Genomic DNA, 20,389 nt, shown 5'->3' on the forward strand with positions numbered 1-20,389 from the left:
AAGACGGAGGAGAGGACAGGTTCTTTTTTAGGAGGTTTGAAGGGAATCAAAGAAGAAGAAGAGAGGAGGAAGAGGAGTCGTGGATTGTGAGGCGATGACAGAGAGGTGATTATGGAAACTGTAGAGGTAGAGAACTAGAGCTGCAGAGAACTAGAGAGAAAAGGGGGAGGAGCCAAGATGAAGACCTGAGGCGACCGAACATGAACCATCAGAACCACCAGAACCAGAACCAGCAGAACCTCCTCCCATACCGGGTTCATGTTCTTAAGTTCAGCAACACTTCAGTGACCAATCAGAGGTCGCTAGTGACTTTCCCATCAACCTCTGCTGCACATTAGCATGGTAGCATTGTGAGCATGTTAGCATGGTGTAAATGCTACAAAGATGCCAACATCAGAATCATGTTTGAACATGAAGGAATGAGGTTTGATTTGCAGCTGGTTGATTCCATCACACGATGCTCTGGTTAAATGATTATTTTTCATATTAGATTGTATGCAAACGTCTTCTTCCTGTTTCCACGTCTTTTGTTCCATCGCTTTCATTTACGACGTTCAAACAAACCTCGTCTCTCGTCCGTGTCCCGGCAGCTTTCATCACTTTGGCTTCCAAACCTCAAAGTCACTTTCTGCTGCTTTTAAACGCGTCTGTCTGAAACCTGAAGATGCTCCGCCTGTCTGCCTGTCTGTCTCTCTCTCTGCCAGAGACACTTTCCCAATTAAAATAACTTCCGTTCAAAGCTGCTCCATTTGCACCTTAAGTCATTTTTTTAAAAAGGGTTTGCAATCGGTAAAACAGCCGAGCAGGATGGTTCTCTTCCTGTCAGCCATCAGCGCCGCCGGTCAGACGTGACTTATGTCTCATAATCACATGGGGGGCCTCCACTTAAGTGCTGCAAGGGCCCTTAACTGGGCTTTGTATGCACATCAGTCCCCGTTCCACGGACCCGCCGCGTCCTCCAACCTTCAGGTGACGGATCAGTAAATCAGACTCCTCCACGATCACATTATTCATTGAACCTTCCGGCCACTCGTATCCTTTCTGGTCCTGCAACACGCCTCCACTCCCTGCAGCCAAACAAAGATGAGCTCTCATGCATCCTGTAGGAGGGAAAATGAAAATGAATTATTATAATTGGCACCCTGAATCACAAGAGGGGGGCTTCAAATCTGAGACATCTAGAAACGGAGAGACAGGTGTGTTAGTGAATAAATGCAAGAAGAAAATCCCCAAACCAAGTCCTGCAGGTCTGACAGAGATTCTAGATCTCCTCTGTCCTTTTTTTACCGTCGTTACTGTAAAAAGTACCAAGAGCTAATCGTATATCCAACGCTTATTTGATACTTCACAATACTAGTGTGAAGTATTAAAGAAGTATGGAGGATTCTTCTTGACGTGATTATGGCAGGATCTCTGTGTAAACACGCCGTCTGACTCTTTGCTGCTTCAAACCCAAACAACACAAACATGACAAACCAGACATTAGTCACTTTCATTGTAATATTTCTGATGCTCCATACACTGTTGGGCTGCCTCTTAATCCTAAATGATGCATGTTGAATATTTACACTAACATAATATTTCTTTTACACTTCCTGTTCTTGGAAGAAACAAACGACGACGTTTCTCCTGTAAGAAGATAAACTATCGTATAAAACAAAATGGAAAATGAGGAAGTGGTCCGACGGTAGGTGCTGGTCTTCTTACTGGTTCAGTTTCAGCAGAGGTGGTGTCGGGTTCCTCAGCTCACCTCCCTCTCTTCCTCACCTATCTCACCTCCCTCTCTTCCTCACCCATCCCATCTCCCTCTCTTCCTCACCTATCTCACCTCCCTCTCTTCCTCACCCATCCCATCTCCCTCTCTTCCTCACCTATCTCACCTCCCTCTCTTCCTCTCCCATCCCATCTCCCTCTCTTCCTCTCCCATCCCATCTCCCTCTCTTCCTCACCTATCTCCCTCTCTTCCTCTCTTCCTCACCCATCTCCCCTCCCTCTCTTCCTCACCCATCTCCCCTCCCTCTCTTCCTCTCCCATCCCATCTCCCTCTCTTCCTCTCCCATCCCATCTCCCTCTCTTCCTCACCCATCCCATCTCCCTCTCTTCCTCTCCCATCCCATCTCCCTCTCTTCCTCACCCATCCCATCTCCCTCTCTTCCTCTCCCATCTCCCCTCCCTCTCTTCCTCTCCCATCCCATCTCCCTCTCTTCCTCTCCCATCTCCCTCTCTTCCTCACCCATCTCCCCTCCCTCTCTTCCTCTCCCATCCCATCTCCCTCTCTTCCTCTCCCATCTCCCTCTCTTCCTCTCTTCCTCTCCCATCCCATCTCCCTCTCTTCCTCACCTATCTCCCTCTCTTCCTCTCTTCCTCTCCCATCCCATCTCCCTCTCTTCCTCTCTTCCTCTCCCATCCCATCTCCCTCTCTTCCTCACCTATCTCCCTCTCTTCCTCTCTTCCTCTCCCATCCCATCTCCCTCTCTTCCTCACCTATCTCCCTCTCTTCCTCTCTTCTTCACCCATCTCACCTCCCTCTCTTCCTCTCCCATCCCATCTCCCTCTCTTCCTCACCCATCCCATCTCCCTCTCTTCCTCTCTTCCTCACCCATCTCCCCTCCCTCTCTTCCTCACCCATCTCCCCTCCCTCTCTTCCTCACCCATCTCACCTCCCTCTCTTCCTCACCCATCCCACCTCCCTCTCTTCCTCACCCATCCCATCTCCCTCTCTTCCTCACCCATCTCACCTCCCTCTCTTCCTCACCCATCTCATCTCCCTCTCTTCCTCACCCATCTCCCCTCCCTCTCTTCCTCACCCATCTCCCCTCCCTCTCTTCCTCACCCATCTCACCTCCCTCTCTTCCTCTCTTCCTCTCTTCCTCACCCATCTCCCCTTCCTCTCTTCCTCACCCATCTCCCCTCCATCTCTTCCTCACCCATCTCCCCTCCCTCTCTTCCTCACCCATCTCTCTCTCTTCCTCTCTTCCTCACCCATCTCCCCTCCCTCTCTTCCTCTCTTCCTCACCCATCTCACCTCCCTCTCTTCCTCTCTTCCTCACCCATCTCCCCTCCCTCTCTTCCTCACCCATCTCCCCTCCCTCTCTTCCTCACCCATCTCACCTCCCTCTCTTCCTCACCCATCCCACCTCCCTCTCTTCCTCACCCATCCCATCTCCCCCTCTTCCTCACCCATCTCCCCTCCCTCTCTTCCTCACCCATCTCCCCTCCCTCTCTTCCTCACCCATCTCCCCTCCCTCTCTTCCTCACCCATCTCACCTCCCTCTCTTCCTCTCTTCCTCACCCATCTCCCCTTCCTCTCTTCCTCACCCATCTCCCCTCCCTCTCTTCCTCACCCATCTCCCCTCCCTCTCTTCCTCACCCATCTCTCTCTCTTCCTCTCTTCCTCACCCATCTCCCCTCCCTCTCTTCCTCACCCACCTCCCTCTCTTCCTCTCTTCCTCACCTACCTCACCTCCCTCTCTTCCTCACCCATCTCCCCTCCCTCTCTTCCTCACCCATCTCCCCTCCCTCTCTTCCTCACCCATCTCACCTCCCTCTCTTCCTCTCTTCCTCACCCATCTCCCCTTCCTCTCTTCCTCACCCATCTCCCCTCCCTCTCTTCCTCACCCATCTCCCCTCCCTCTCTTCCTCACCCATCTCTCTCTCTTCCTCTCTTCCTCACCCATCTCCCCTCCCTCTCTTCCTCACCCACCTCCCTCTCTTCCTCTCTTCCTCACCTACCTCACCTCCCTCTCTTCCTCACCCATCTCCCCTCCCTCTCTTCCTCACCCATCTCCCCTCCCTCTCTTCCTCACCCATCTCTCTCTTCCTCTCTTCCTCACCCATCTCCCCTCCCTCTCTTCCTCACCCATCTCCCTCTCTTCCTCTCTTCCTCACCTATCTCACCTCCCTCTCTTCCTCACCCATCTCACCTCCCTCTCTTCCTCACCCATCTCCCCTCCCTCTCTTCCTCACCCATCTCCCCTCCCTCTCTTCCTCACCCATCTCACCTCCCTCTCTTCCTCTCTTCCTCACCCATCTCTCTCTTCCTCTCTTCCTCACCCATCTCCCCTCCCTCTCTTCCTCACCCATCTCCCTCTCTTCCTCTCTTCCTCACCTATCTCACCTCCCTCTCTTCCTCACCCATCTCACCTCCCTCTCTTCCTCACCCATCTCCCCTCCCTCTCTTCCTCACCCATCTCCCCTCCCTCTCTTCCTCACCCATCTCACCTCCCTCTCTTCCTCTCTTCCTCACCCATCTCCCCTTCCTCTCTTCCTCACCCATCTCCCCTCCCTCTCTTCCTCACCCATCTCCCCTCCCTCTCTTCCTCACCTATCTCCCCTCCCTCTCTTCCTCACCCATCTCCCCTCCCTCTCTTCCTCACCCATCTCCCCTCCCTCTCTTCCTCACCTATCTCACCTCCCTCTCTTCCTCACCCATCTCCCCTCCCTCTCTTCCTCACCTATCTCCCCTCCCTCTCTTCCCCACCCATCTCCCCTCCCTCTCTCCCCCTCGTCATACTGAAGCTGCACATCATCGGAAATGAAAATACCAATAAAGCAGCAGCTCAGTCCTGCTTTGATGTTTAGACAGCTTTAATGTCGCTCTGTCATTCTCTTCTCATCACTTTGCTCTCGTCCTTTTATTAGATTCATTACTCAACCGAGGAAATTCACTGACTCGTTTTTTGAGTCAAAATAAATTCACTTGACTCTAATGTAGTTAAGAAGATGCGTTCAAGAGCGAAAGCTGTTAAGAGCAGCCGAGACCTTTAATCTAGCTGACGTGGTTACTAAGGTTACGCAGCTCCGGTTGTAGTTCTGTTAAGACCTGAGGTGGACCACAAAGTGTTTGAGAGGCTTCTTAGACCGGCTGGTGGATCCGTCACACAGACAAAGGACTTTCGTGAGGAACGATGAGTTTGACGTTTAGGAGGACGAGACAAAACATCTCCGTCTCTTTAAATGTCATCATGGTGACGGAGGATCTCCACCTCACCTCCGCCGTGTCTCTGAGTATCTGAGCCACTGCTTTCTGTGAAGGAGTTGAAGCTGCAGCTCTGATTGGATGCCTCCCATTCTTATCAGGACTGCGGGACGGACCATCACGTTGAGTCCTCCATCTTGGACCACCTGATGTGTGCTGACAGGAACGCTCGGCTCGAGGCCGCCAGCTGCTCGCTTGTCAAAGTGATTATGCTGTTGCCGGTTGATGCTTCTATGCAACTGTCAGAATACGGTTCTTTACCATCCACTGTATTTAGAGAAAGACTTGTGCTGTAATACAACATGGACGACACCGAGGGAGAGGAGGGGAGGAGAGCTCAGTCTCCCCCGGCAGTCTAGACCTGTAGCAACCTGACTAGGGGCCGGCTCGAGGCAAGCCTGAGCCGGCCCAAAGTGTATCAACGATGTTATGGTAGGGAGGTGGGAGTGGCCTCTGGACTGATTTGCAGTTCCGTTTCTTACAAAATTACGTTTCTAAATCATGTTCCTGCTAAACTCATATGTAATATATATACAAGGGAAACATATTCTCTGACAGATTACAGTTGATGTTTTAATATTCATAATTAATATTGTAAATTTAACTACCAGACCGGTGTTGGACACGGCGAGTCCCAAAGTGTCGTGAAGTGACGCGTTTTCCCAGACCGAGCTAAGTTAGGATCTGTGGTTTGTTTTGGAGCTTACAAACTGCAGAGCTTCCACGTCAAATACATTAGTCTGATTGAAAACAATGGAAAATCAGGACATTTGAATTTCGGTGTTCAGCAACAGCAAACTGCAGCTTCTCCTTCTACTCGACTGTAAATGAGCGATTTGTGCTGCCAGGCAACCAGCTCCATGTACGATGAGGAGGATGAATCTTCCTCTGGAGAGCTTCCATGTGTGAATGTGAGCATATGTGCAACCATCACTCCTTCTGCTTAAACTGTGGGGGAGAAAAATAGTACAGTAGCAACTCTCTCTCTCTCTCTCTCTCTCTCTCTCTCTCTCTCTCTCTCTCTCAACACACCTGCTGGAGGGGAGAGTTTCTTCATGGGGGGTTCAAATAATTAAGACACAGAGGAATAGCAGATGTGTATGTGGACATGCAGAAGGGCCAAACCCTAACCGGAGGGTCCAACCCTAACCCGATGGTCCAACCCTAACCGGAGGGTCCAACCCTAACCCGATGGTCCAACCCTAACCGGAGGGTCCAACCCTAACCCGATGGTCCAACCCTAACCGGAGGGTCCAACCCTAACCGGAAGGTCCAACCCTAACCCGATGGTCCAACCCTAACCGGAGGGTCCAACCCTAACCCGATGGTCCAACCTTAACCGGAGGGTCCAACCCTAACCGGAGGGTCCAACACAAACCCGATGGTCCAACCCTAACCGGAGGGTCCAACCCTAACCCGATGGTCCAACCCTAACCGGAGGGTCCAACCCTAACCGGAAGGTCCAACCCTAACCCGATGGTCCAACCCTAACCGGAGGGTCCAACCCTAACCCGATGGTCCAACCTTAACCGGAGGGTCCAACCCTAACCGGAGGGTCCAACACAAACCCGATGGTCCAACCCTAACCGGAGGGTCCAACCCTAACCCGATGGTCCAACCCTAACCGGAGGGACCAACCCTAACCGGAGGGTCCAACCCTAACCCGATGGTCCAACCCTAACCGGAGGGTCCAACCCTAACCCGAGGGTCCAACCCTATCCCGATGGTCCAACCCTAACCAAAGCACAGGAAGCAGTTATGGTCTGATAACTGGGTACATTTGGATGTAATGCATTCACTGCCACACTCATCATTTGTATTCAGATTTTTGTCATCTCTGAGATTAGAATGAAGGCCTCCATTTATTTCCAATGAAATTTCCAAGAATTTAGAGGAACGTTGTTTCCTGTTCCTGTTTGTTGGCATCGTCTTTAGCGGGGACGATGTTGTCGGTGCAGCTGAACCTAAAACCTTCCCATGATGCACCACTCCTCTACCAGTGTATCTGACCTCAACCCAGCCTTCACACAACACGGCGAGTAAAAGCACTCAGCAGCTGAAATCCTGCTGCTCCTCCTCGGGGACTTCGTCTGCTAGACAGCAACACATGTTACATTTACTTGAAGCTCAGTGTGCAGCAGAGAACCAGAGAAACACAGAACCAGATAAACCAGAGAATCAGAGAAACACAGAACCAGAGAATCAGAGAAACACAGAACCAGATAATCAGAGAATCAGATCAATCAGAGAATCAGATAAACCAGAGAACCAGATAATCAGAGAATCAGAGAACCAGAGAACCAGAGAAACACAGAACCAGAGAACCAGATAAACCAGAGAATCAGAGAAACACAGAACCAGAGAATCAGAGAAACACAGAACCAGATAATCAGAGAAACAGAGCCAGAGAATCAGATAAACCAGAGAACCAGAGCCAGAGAATCGGATAATCAGATAAACCAGAGAATCAGAGAAACCAGAGAACCAGATAATCAGAGAATCAGATAAATCAGAGAATCAGATAAACCAGAGAATCAGATAAACCAGAGAATCAGAGAACCATATAAACACAGAACCAAAGAACCAGATAATCAGATAAATCAGATAAACCAGAGAATCAGAGAACCAGATAAACACAGAACCAAAGAACCAGATAATCAGATAAACCAGAGAATCAGAGAACCAGAGAATCAGATAAATCAGAGAATCAGATAAACCAGAGAACCAGATAATCAGAGAATCAGAGAACCAGAGAACCAGAGAAACACAGAACCGGAGAACCAGATAAACCAGAGAATCAGAGAAACACAGAACCAGAGAATCAGAGAAACACAGAACCAGATAATCAAAGAAACAGAGCCAGAGAATCAGATAAACCAGAGAACCAGAGCCAGAGAATCGGATAATCAGATAAACCAGAGAATCAGAGAAACCAGAGAACCAGATAATCAGAGAATCAGATAAATCAGAGAATCAGATAAACCAGAGAATCAGAGAACCATATAAACACAGAACCAAAGAACCAGATAATCAGATAAATCAGAGAATCAGATAAACCAGAGAATCAGAGAACCAGATAAACACAGAACCAAAGAACCAGATAATCAGATAAACCAGAGAATCAGAGAACCAGAGAATCAGATAAACCAGAGAACCAGATAATCAGAGAACCAGATAATCAGAGAACCAGAGAATCAGATAAATCAGAGAATCAGAGAATCAGATAAACCAGAGAATCAGACAACCAGATAAACACAGAACCAAAGAACCAGAGAATCAGATAAACCAGAGAATCAGAGAACCAGATAAACACAGAACCAAAGAACCAGATAATCAGATAAATCAGAGAATCAGATAAACCAGAGAATCAGAGAACCAGATAAACACAGAACCAAAGAACCAGATAATCAGATAAACCAGAGAATCAGAGAACCAGAGAATCAGATAAACCAGAGAACCAGATAATCAGAGAACCAGAGAATCAGATAAATCAGAGAACCAGATAATCAGATAAACCAGAGAATCAGAGAACCAGATAAACACAGAACCAAAGAACCAGATAATCAGATAAACCAGAGAATCAGAGAACCAGAGAATCAGATAAACCAGAGAATCAGAGAACCAGATAAACAGAGCCAGAGAACCAGAGAATCAGATAAACCAGATAATCAGAGTTCCAGATAATCAGAGAACCAGATAATCAGAGATCAAACTGTCCTCACCTCTCTGTTTAATCCGACTCAACTGACCCGTCTCTCTCTCTCTTTGGAAACGTCCTGTTTAGTTCGTCGGTGTTGTTTGTCAGACGGGAAGCTTTAATTAAAGCCGAGTGATCAGGGACGATAAATAAACACAAATCAATGTGATGAAGCCGCGAGGAGGAGACGTGAGGAGGAGACGTGAGGAGGAGGAGACGTGAGGAGGTGTTGTTTGGTGATATTCATGTGTGTTTCTGGCTGAACAGCAGCAGAGATAGGCAGATTAAAACAGGGAAGGGACAGAAGAGGTGAGAATGAAAGGAATACAGAGAGACAGAGAGGCCAGGCAAGTTTATCTGTATAGCACCTCTCAACAACGGGGCAATTCAAAGTGCTTTACATTAAACATTAGAAACATTGGAAAGAGACACATACAAATAATTATTAAAAACCATTAAAACAAGCAAGGACTCGAGCAGCAACGTTCTGTCTGGTGACTTTTTAGGGAGACCGGTGAAGACACCGTTCAGTAGTCAAGCCTGCTGAAGATAAAAGCATGGACAAGTTCGTCCAACTCCTGCTGAGACATAAGTCCTCTAATCCTTGATATATTCTTTAGGTGATAGTCGGCTGACTTTGTAACTGATTTAATGTGGCTGTTGAAGTTCAGGTCTGAGTCCATGACTACACCTAAGTTTCTGGCTTTGTTTGTGGTTTTTACCATTACCGCTTGAAGCTGGGTGCTAACTTTTGACAATGGTTTCAGTTTTATCTTTGGAGAAAATTCTGCTCCTTCCAATCATTAAACTGTGTATCGTCTGCATAGTTAGGGTCAAATATTGTTTTGTTTTCCATGATCTAAGCCAGTGGAAGCATGTAGATATTGAACAGAAGAGGCCCCAGAATGGAGCCTTGGGGAACTCCACATGTAATATTTTCCCGCTCAGATGTATAATTATCTATAGACACAAAGTAGTCCCTGTCCTTCAAACCATTTTAATACTGTCAGAGAGTCCCACCCAGTTTTCCAGACGGTCTAGGAGTATGTTGTGATCAACTGTGTCGAATGCAGCACTGAGATCAAGTAATACCAAGACTGAAATTCTACCATTATCCGTGTTTAAGTGGATGTCATTGTAGACCTTGACAAGAGCTGTCTCGGTGCCGTGGTGTGGTCTAAATCCTGACTGGAAGACATCCAAACAGTTGTTTGTTACCATGAAGTCGTGAAGTCAGAAATGGGAGGTTTGATATTGGTCTATAATTGTTCATTAGTGATTGAAGTGTCTAAATTGTTCTTTTTTAAGAGAGGCTTGATAACAGCAGTTTTCAAGGCCTGTGGGAAGACACCTGACAGAAGAGACATGTTTACAATCTGTAAAAGATCTGGGGTCATGCAGTTTGATGCATTTTTGAAAAGGCCTGTTGGCAGAATATCAAGGCAGCAGGAGGACGATTTCAGATGTTGTATGATGTCCTCCAAGGTTTTATGGTTAATCATATGAAATTGTGCCATGGTTTCTGAAGTGACCTTGAGTGGAAACATGGACAACACATGTCCTCCACCTGATGTGGAGGCGCTGACTGCTTGCCTAATTTACTGATTTTTTTCTGTGAAGAAGGAGGCAAATTCCCTGGTGGAAAGCAGTTCAGGCGCTACTGACTCAGGAGGGGTTGTTAGCCTTTTGACAGTAGCTAACAAGGTCCGTGCGTTATTATCGTTTTTGGCAATGATTTCAGAGAATAAGGACTGCCTTGCATTTCTCAGTTCCAAGTTGTAGATTCTTTTTTATAGATATCATAGTGAACCTGGAGATTTGTTTTCTGCCACCTGCGTTCAGATTTCATCTTTGTGGGCGCAATGGCATCAATAATATTTGTAAGTTTCACATTGAAATGATCAACAAGCTCATTTCCTGAGACCCAAGGGAGGGAGGGTGTGGAGGAGAACGCCTGAATAAATGTTCCACAGCTGTTTTCTGTGATATACCGTTTTGTGATTACTTTTCCTTGAACATTTGTCAGAGAGAGAGAGAGAGAATGACCTCCATGGTCAAATAGATCGGAGTCGTGAGGTCCTGGTCATCACAGCATTATTAATAAAAACCACAAGGAGCCTTGGCTGACTGGTCTCCTGTCTGGAGGCAGCAGTGTCGTATCAGCTGTGCTGTAAGTACGAGCTGCTGACAGGGAACCAGGATGTAGTCCTCTTCCCTGGGGAGGACCAGGATGTAGTCCTCTTCCTCGGTGAGGACCAGGATGTAGTCCTCTTCCCTGGGGAGGACCAGGATGTAGTCCTCTTCCTCGGTGAGGACCAGGATGTAGTCCTCTTCCTCTGTGAGGACCAGGATGTAGTCCTCTTCCCTGGGGAGGACCAGGATGTAGTCCTCTTCCTCGGTGAGGACCAGGATGTAGTCCTCTTCCCCGGTGAGGACCAGGATGTAGTCCTCTTCCTCGGTGAGGACCAGGATGTAAGGAGGACCGTATCTTCACCAGCCTCGTCTTCAAAGCTTGAGGGGAGACGGGATGAAAGCCTAGGTGGAAGCGAGCTCCGGTTTGATCGGCGTCCACATCTTTGTGTGATCAATAATTCTTTTCATCACGTTCACACTCCTCTTTTCCAGACCTGCTTCAAAGCTGAAAACATAACACATGATTCATGAATGACTTCCATAATTATCAAGGTGAAGAGAGAAAGGGTGTCGGCTGTTCTTCCACAGGGCTTTTTAGGGGTTTTATATCTTTACAACAGAACCGCCGGAGTCGACGTTGCTATTTTAGGAACAATTTATTTTGTGTATTTTTGCTGTTTTAAACTTTTATGTGCTACATTATACCATTAATATATTAAACTTTTAGTAATAGGATGCTTAATTATATTTCTGGATTATTTTCCAATTAATTAATAACATTTTCTAAAGTTTGCTTCCAGCACACTTTTACAATAATAATGTTGAGCTTCTATTTAAGAAACAACAAAGCTGACGTAAGTACACTTAATTAATTACACCAAACTAACACTTAAAGTATTTTTCCTTTAATATATTCATAGAAGGTTTACTATAGTACGATTACTTTTAATTTAATTTAAAAGTAAAAAAGTATGATGTTAGTAAACTTGAAAGCCATTCAAACAAGAGTTCCTTAGTTTGTTCAAGTCGATGCTCAGTTGATGAAATACATAATATGTTATGCTGGATTAGAACCTAATCCACAGTTAATCCCCTGATAAATGTAAATGGCTAAATGTCAGCTAGATCCTGTTAAACAGGCAAATCTAAACCGTGTTCCACCCATCTCCTGTTTTACTCCTATATAACGGCAGCTGGTACATTTTATTGTGTAATTATGGACCTTGCAGTACAAATAATAGAACTGAAGGAAAGCGGCGTTGCTTTCACCATCTCTGTTTATTGGTGCATACATGCTAACGAGGCCGCTACGCTCATGAATAATCCCAGACCATAAACAAATCCAGATACCTTTCTCTGGGCTTTATTAGGACTTAATGAAGTCATCGTGGCAGTTATGGATTTATGACTGTGGTGCCTAGAAGCGTTCGACTGTCATATTCATTGGCCTTCTTATTTTAGAAATGACACCTTAACTCAATTAATTCAAGGCCATCTGGGGATTTGTGAACTTTATTACAATTCTCTGCATACTCTTTATTAACCCCCGGTTCTTTTGTTAGAAGCCCAAGGACAAATCGGAGAACTCTTCAGTTCACAGATATGGTATTTAGTCAGGTTACAAGTATGGCAGCGCTGGGCTCGGAATGAATGAGCTCCACAGGATCTCAGTCAGAGTGAGCACGATTTACGGGTGCTGGTCACATCTTCTTGGGCTGGGACTGCCCCGTACAGAGGTCGGACTTTCACGCAACAGAGTCTTACTGGTCAGTGATCTCTGACGTGAACTTATAGAAATGTAATATGAAACATGTATGGGTGTTGAGGCGTGTATCTATTATAGCAAACCTAACAGATCAAAGGGCCATGAAGATTCAACAGGTTCCTGCTTATCAAGTTAAATTAACACAACCAGTAAGTTCCATGAGTTCAGAGAAAAAGTACAAATCTAACGTGAACTAAGTAAAAGCCAATTCAAACATCTTATGCTATAAAGACTATTAATGTTAATATTGTCTCTCTGACAGGGTGCTTGTTTCCTCGTCGGGGTTGTGAAGCCGGTTTTGGGGGTCCGGGGACCATGACTGCTGGGGCCACAGTCTCCAGAACCCGTTGACGTGGGACACCTAAGAATGGGGACCGGACTCGCTGCCATGCTGGAAGCTCAACTCTAATCGCCGTGACGACGCCCTTCTGTTCACCTTTTCTCTCTACGCCTCGTTCGCCCTGCTTCCCCCCTCCTCCCCTCCCCCCCCCCCCCCCCCGCTTTGAAACCCGCCGCCTCCCTTTCTTTTCCTGCTTTCTGCTGAGGCGATCTTGAACCATCCTGATCAAGACCATGGCCAGCAGCCTCCGCTTGTCCTCCCTGTTCCTCCCGCTGCTGCTGCTCCACCTGCCCAGCATGGTGGAAGGTGACTGCTGGCTGATAGAAGGGGATAAAGGCTACGTCTGGCTGGCTATCTGCAGCCAGAACCAGCCTCCGTACGAGACCATTCCCCAGCACATCAACAGCACGGTCAGTATGAACTTATCTTCCTGGGGGACCACAGACAGTCTCTGGTTTCTCCACATAGTCTGGTCTGGACTCATATGAGTGACTATCTAGACCTCTGGGGGACCACAGACAGTCTCTGGTTTCTCCACATAGTCTGGTCTGGTCTCTGGACTCATAAGAGTGACTATCGTAGACCTCTGGGGGACCACAGACAGTCTCTGGTTTCTCCACATAGTCTGGTCTGGTCTCGGGACTCATATGAGTGACTATCGTAGACCTCTTGGGGACACATTGAAGAAAAAGCACTTCAAAAATACGTGTTTAGGTTTTGGCAGCAAAACTAATTGGTTTGAATGTGACACTGACAGCATGTCTCCTGGGTGAAAGTCCTGTGTTTGGACACAGCAACCACGAAGAACCCCAGAAAGGCGTCAATTATGACACTGAAATAAACTTAGAACTGTGAGCTCAATACCTCATATCTGTGCTCAGACAAACTGCGTGTTTGGTGCTCGTGATATTTTTTTAGGCGTTGCCAAGTCAATTCTCATCTGCAATTTGCTACATAACTGATTAAAACTGAAAAATCATTCCCACTGGGTGCTTTGATATAAACAAGCAACCACATGCCCGTCCCTAACATCAACATTTACCACCGCTCCACATCTCAGGTGGGATGCCAAGCTGCTTGCAAACAGGCTGTGATTAATTAACAAATTCTAGCCAGATGTATAATTGGGGGAATTACTCATTAAAAGCAAGCTTGTCTGTTTTGGAGGTGCAGTATGCATCTCTTGGCAGCTCATTTTTAGAGTTTATGTTCTCGTCTGCCAGACGTTGCAACACCTTAACTTCCTCCGCTCTCCTGTCTCCTGCAGGTTCATGACCTGAGGCTGAATGAGAACAAACTCAAGGCTGTGCTCTTCACCTCCATGTACCGCTTCACCAACCTCACTGACCTCAATCTCACTAAGAACGAGATCAGCTACATCGAGGACGGAGCCTTCGCCGGACAGGCCAACCTTCAGGTCTGCAGAGAAAGAAACTCCCTTTTCATGTGTTGTTTAGCTGGGATTTAGAGTGCTCATACATTTACACAAATACAATCCCATTTAGGAGTGGATGCTAAATGAGGGTCACTGTGTATATATTCCTTTGTGGCATGCTGTATTTATTTTAATTGAGATATAATGGATTGGCATGTCAGTTTCTGTCAGTTTTCTTTCAAGTTGAGCTACTAATATATTCTGAAATCCTCCAACAAAAGCTTACATTATTGTAACCTGTTCATAGGTGGCTGTGTGGTTATAGAAATGTGACATAATGACATGTCTTGTCCTGATAAAACTAAATTGTGTGAACCTTTTAAAAAGAAAAACACCCACCATATGATGAACAATTTTTTGGTCTCAGGTTCTCCAGCTGGGCTACAACAAGCTGACCAACCTGACAGAAGGCATGTTGAGAGGGCTGGGTCGGATGCAGTGCCTCTTCTTGCAACACAACATTATTGAGGTCATTGCCAGCAATGCCTTCTGGGAGTGCCCCAGCCTCAGCAGCCTGGACTTATCGTCCAATAAGTTGGCCCGTCTGGACCCGGCTACCTTCACTGTCCTCAACCGGTTGCTGGTGTGTGAGCTGGCAGGAAACCCGTTCCACTGTGGCTGCGACCTCTACAGCTTCCTCACTTGGCTGGAGGCGTTCAACAACGTCACCCACACCTACGACCGCCTGCAGTGTGAAACCCCTCTGGATATGACCGGCTATCCACTCCTGAGCCCGGTGCCCGGACACGGAAGGAACGCACGTTACACTCTGTTGTCCATGTGTCGTGATGGCGTCATCATTCCAGGGATGACCTCCCAGATACCGGATCAGGATGGCTCGGGCATGGGTGTGGACAACCCAGACCCGGGTCTGTACCAGCAACCAACCATCTCGTCTACTGCCGACCCCACCTATAACCATCAGATTTCCATGAAGCTTCAAACCGTATCCCTCTACACCGCTTCTCTGATGGTGCAGATCCCCCGGCCGTACAGTAAGATGTACATCCTCTCGCAGTACAACCACACTTTTGTTGTAGACATCAAGCCCCTTAAAAACAAAAAGGAGGTCCTCACTTTGGACAAACTGAAACCGCACACCAACTACACGTACTGTGTGGCTTCTGCAAGCAAAACCCAGCGCTACAACCACACCTGTCTGTCGTTCACCACGCGAGCTTCAGGGCCCGAGGACCCGCAAAGCAATCCATCCACGACTACCCACTACATCATGACTATCTTGGGATGTCTCTTTGGCATGGTCATCGTGCTTGGATTGGTCTATTATTGTCTACGAAGGCGACGCATTGAGGACGAGAAGCAGAAAGCTATAAGCGTGAAGAAAACTATTTTGGAGATGAGGTACTAGACAGATTTATTTTATGTTTGTTAATGGAAGTCTTAAGGGCCACATTATAACCCTTGTTCATGGCAATGAGTTGTTGAAGAGCCAATGACTGTGTTTCAGATATAAAGCCATAACAGAAATGACAACTACTGTGAGTGTCCGTTGGGTAAAATTATTTCTTTGGAACAATTTATGCTAAGGGAATCAGTTCATTAGTTGTTTAGCTGCAATGCTTTGTTTTGATTTGAATTCCTGAAAATACTCATTTATTCTAACTACAAACAATTTCCCCCCACCATATTCTTTATTGGGGCTTTGGGCCTTGCTACTTTTCATTGTTTCTTTGAGCTTTAATTAAAATAGCAAGGCTTCAGTCACCCCATGGCATCACTGAGAGGACATATTATATCTAATTAACTTCTTTAAAAAGGATTACGTATAACAGAACTTGCTGTTTCTGGATAATGTGCCAAATGATGTAAAAAATATGAGATCAGATAATGAAACTGCATGTATTATTTGGGTTAAAGTGTATCTGTCGTTCTTCAGGTATGGCCCGGAGGCGGCTGCGGCGGTGGCCAACGACCCAGGTGCCATGCAGCGTCTCCAGGAGCAAGCTCACCACCAGCACCACCATTCAGGAGGAGCCGGCGGAAAGATGCCCCCGTCTGCTACTTCCAGCACAGGCATGCTCCATGGCTCCACCAACACCAGTTCTTCCCGCCTCTCCACTTTGCCACAGGTGGAAAAAATGGCCACTGCCTTCTCTGAGGCAATGGGCGGCAAGGGAAACTACATGGATGTGAGGACGGCAGGCGTGGCAGGGGAAGGAAGGGAGGGAGGGGTGGGAGCAGGAGGAGCAGCAGTAGGAGGGGAAATAGTTGTGGATATGCGAGGTGGGGCTGAGAATGGGACAGAGGCTGGGGACGATTCGGATGACGACGGGCGTGGCTCAGCGTCAGAGATATCCACCATCGCCAAGGAGGTGGACAAAGTGAACCAGATCATCAACAACTGCATCGATGCCCTGAAGCTGGATGCCTCTTCTAATGTTGTAACCACAGCTGACAATGGCAACTCCGTATCCTCCTCCCAGCCACCAGCTTGTATCGTGTCGCTCCCTCGCAACCTCCTGCCCCTCGCTCCAGGCCAACCTGGAGATCAGATCATGGCCTCCTCTCCAAAGGTGCATCCAAAATCTCACCCCCAGCCTCATCCTCAGCCACATCCACATCCTCAGCTACATCAGCCACCTCATCCACCTTCTATGGCCCCGGTGCCCCTTGTCATGCCCCTGTCTGAACGGCCAGGCATCAGCGGTGGAGGGTTCCTCTCCCCTCCTTACCGTGACCCACCTCCTGCCAATGCAGTGCGGCCCCTTCAGAGGCAGTTGAGTGCTGACACTGCTGTGGTGAAGAACCGTTGTGGTGCCCCTGCTGTAGGATCTGTCAAGACCAACAGGGTGTTCAGTGTGGATATCCCTGAGCAGCGTAGCGATCCTCCCAAGTACCCAACAGAGAAAGGCAGCCCTGTGGGTTGTGGCGGAGGCGGTGGAAGTGCAGGTGGTGGTGGTGGAGTAGGGGGCTGCAATGGGAATGGGATGGGAAACATAAATGGTGGTGGAGTCAGTGTGAATGGGGGTGGGATGGGTTGTAATAACGGGAGTGGAGGTGGGGGTGCCGTGGTTGGCCATGGACAGCAGCAACACCACCTGGAGGTTCAGCCAGACTACCACAGCTCAGAGCACCGGCACTCCTTTCCTACACTCTACTATGAGGGCGGCAATGAGTCACCCTCACCGGCCCAGAAGGCCTCATTCCTCAAGCCACTGGGCCGTACCAAGAGGGATGCCACAGCCACCTACTCCCAGCTCTCACCTTCTCGCCACCACAACTACAACTCTGGCTACTCCTCCAGTCCAGAGTATTCATCTGAGAGCACACTGCGGATCTGGGAGCGATTCCGGCCTTACAAGAAAAGCCCCAGAGAGGAAGCATCGTACATAGCGGCAGGCCACGCCCTGCGCAAGAAGGTGCAGTTTGCCAAGGACGAGGACCTTCATGATATTTTGGACTACTGGAAGGGGGTTTCTGCCCAGCAGAAGCTGTGAGCTGAGGAAGCTTATTGGGATGCTGTAAGGCAGAACGCTAGGTTAGATGCCAACAGCAGATTTATGAAGGGAAATAGATGTTAATGTAGCAAGATGGATGACGAAGATGTTTCCTCTGAGGTGTCCAGTGACTTGGCTCGTTCCCCTGCTGGATCCAGAGTTAAAGAGGTATTCTCTCTGGGTGCTTTTTAAAAATAATAATTCTATGATAATCCATTGACATTTTAAGAGGTTGTTTCCAAGGTTGGCTGGTTTCACCACAATACTGAGTGATAATTGACAAGCTATTCACCAGACTACCTCACACTGGGCACTTTGGTCCTCCCAGGCTTCTGTGGATCCACTGATCCCCACTAATGAGCAAAGAAAAAGTGCTAACATGCAATGCCTTCTACCTCATTACTGGTACACTGTAGCTTGGCAATCTCACCAGAAGCAGCCCCCATTCATGACTTAAGCCCCCCCATTTCTAATCCCATCAAACTGCCATTCACAAAACAATCATTCCACTGCACCGCCAACACCTGCTCTCTTATAGAAGCATTCGTTTCGGGAGATAATGAGGGAGGAAGCAGGATGAGGAATTAGGTGTGTTTGTTTGAGAGTAGCCTGAATCCCCCTCTTTGCAGGAGGACATTAAGTGATACTTATCGGGCTAATTGTTCTTCCTGGCAATTAGCCAGTGTAAGAATAGGCTGGGGAGGCTGTGTGTTGAGCATTCTTATCGATTGGAAACACCCTGAGCTACACGTGTTCAGCGGTGTGTGGGCATGTACATAGTTTGAGCATGCTTGTGTGAGTGATTGTGTGTGGGAGGGAGAATAGGGTCGGGCTGAGTCCTCCATTATCCTCAGTCCCCTTTGTGGTAGTAAAGTAGTGGAGATGCTTTGCATATTGATACGAGTCCAGTTGGACAGTGTGTGTGTGTGTGTTTGTGTGTGTGTGTGTGTGACTGTGTGTGTGTGTGTTGGGCCCAGCCAGCCCCTTCAAGAACTGCAGGCATGTTTGTCTCCCAGCCCATTTCGAATGTAGAGGGGTAGCATATTTCATTTGATAAGGGAAGAGATGAGGTGGGACGTTTACATTAAAATAGTACGGGTCATGCAGACATGACTTCGGGGGGTTGTGCAGTTTGGGAAGACAGCTGGTATTTTATAGAATCAGTAATGGCATTTAGGAGTCAGACTGGGAGCAGGTTCGAGGTTTGGGTGCATCTCAATTTGAGCATCTCAGTGTGAAGGAGACAATAAAGGGTCCTTGTATCTGGTAACTGCGGTAACTCAGACTGGATGACTCTCCACCATGAATGAGCCAGCATTGCTCTGGGCGGGAGCTTGCTGTGGACCAAAGTGCCCTTCAGAGGTATGGTTTCACATTTCTATTATATTTATTATATCTGCCATTCCTTTCTAACATGGTTAATAGGTTTTATTGGGTTCATTTTTATTTGGGTTTGACTTTGGGGGTTACAATGAAATCTGTTGGAACAAACAGGAGCAAGGCTTGGTATTATTACTTATTACTAGACTTTGATATGATACCATACAAATGCTAGAATGACGAACCTTCCTTCTATTTCTTAAAATCATAAATTATCTATATGCATCAACATGCTGCTAGTCCTATCCTCACAACCGACCTCTCGCTATATAATGTAATATATCTCCATTGAAAAAGGTGTGTATTCTGTTTTAAAATTTCGGATTAATTCATTTCCCCCCACATTTCGCCCCCTGCCCATCACCGCTGTCCAACTTAATGGGGTAAACTAATGAGTAACGCGTGGAGGTTGATGTCAGAGCATCGTCTGAGGTCAGAAGAGTGTGCTGATGTCATTAACTCCTCCAGACTGGAGGCCTGATTGAAATTAATGACGACTGCCTTAGTCTGCCTATCCGTCCCCGCCTCCCTCATCCGATGCCAAACCGCATTCCACCTCGTTCTGTTTGCAGACAGAGAGTAAAATAGTCTGAAAAAGGTCAGATTTATGCCTCGCCGTGACCGTGCAGGTTATGAGCTGTGATCTAAACCTCCTGGGCGTTCTCCTTTGAGTCAGATTGGTCAGGAAGCAGCGCTCCGTCAGGCCTGGAAGTCATGCATTCTCTGTTCCACTTTCCACTGGGTTCACTCACATATCACCGTTGTGACAGGGCTTGAATTCACCCGCTGTCTGAGGTGTGGGTTTGATGGGGGAACTGAAAGCGGAGGGTGGCATTTACTCTTTGACATATAAAAATCTCTGTCTACAGGACGGGCCTGCATTCAGAAGGTCACGAGATACGAAGACGATAATGTTCACGTGAATAAAGAGCACGCTTATTGGACTTTTGACCTCAACTCCACTTTCTATTTCTATATTCTATTTCTACTAGAAAATAATTCCAGCTAAATCTGATCAAAGAAAAAAGATCTGTTATGATTTCTAATTTCTAATATTTGATATTTCGGTGCTGTGAGCACCTTAAACATTTCAGGCTTGCATCTAAAAACCTGAGCAAATCAAATGTAAAGGATCCGATCCGGCCAGGGGTTAATGGGAGAATCTGTTTTGTAATTTGGGAGAACCAACCATTTAATTACGCT

At 47.4% G+C, this 20,389-nt stretch overlaps 2 protein-coding genes across 3 annotated transcripts in view; both read left to right on the plus strand.

Moving 5' to 3' along the window:
* The window catches only part of tmprss6 (transmembrane serine protease 6), a 261,509-nt gene that overhangs the window by 76,767 nt on the left and 164,353 nt on the right, over positions 1-20,389 (plus strand). The window lies entirely within an intron of this gene.
* Positions 13,210-17,806, plus strand: elfn2a (extracellular leucine-rich repeat and fibronectin type III domain containing 2a; the record flags this gene model as incomplete). 2 transcript variants are annotated; one of them, XM_084005713.1, is made up of 5 exons in its annotated part: positions 13,210-13,323; positions 14,181-14,330; positions 14,716-15,710; positions 16,246-16,882; positions 16,946-17,806. In XM_084005713.1, the coding sequence occupies 5 exons, from the start codon at positions 13,210-13,212 to the stop codon at positions 17,804-17,806; spliced, it is 2,757 nt and encodes a 918-aa protein (XP_083861839.1). The 2 variants fall into 2 exon arrangements, with proteins under 2 accessions (XP_083861839.1, XP_083861838.1); XM_084005712.1 differs by having other exon boundaries at positions 16,246-17,806.

Source organism: Eutrigla gurnardus, assembly GCF_963514095.1.
Source record: "Eutrigla gurnardus genome assembly, chromosome: 3".
Taxonomy (NCBI): Eukaryota; Metazoa; Chordata; class Actinopteri; order Perciformes; family Triglidae; genus Eutrigla; species Eutrigla gurnardus.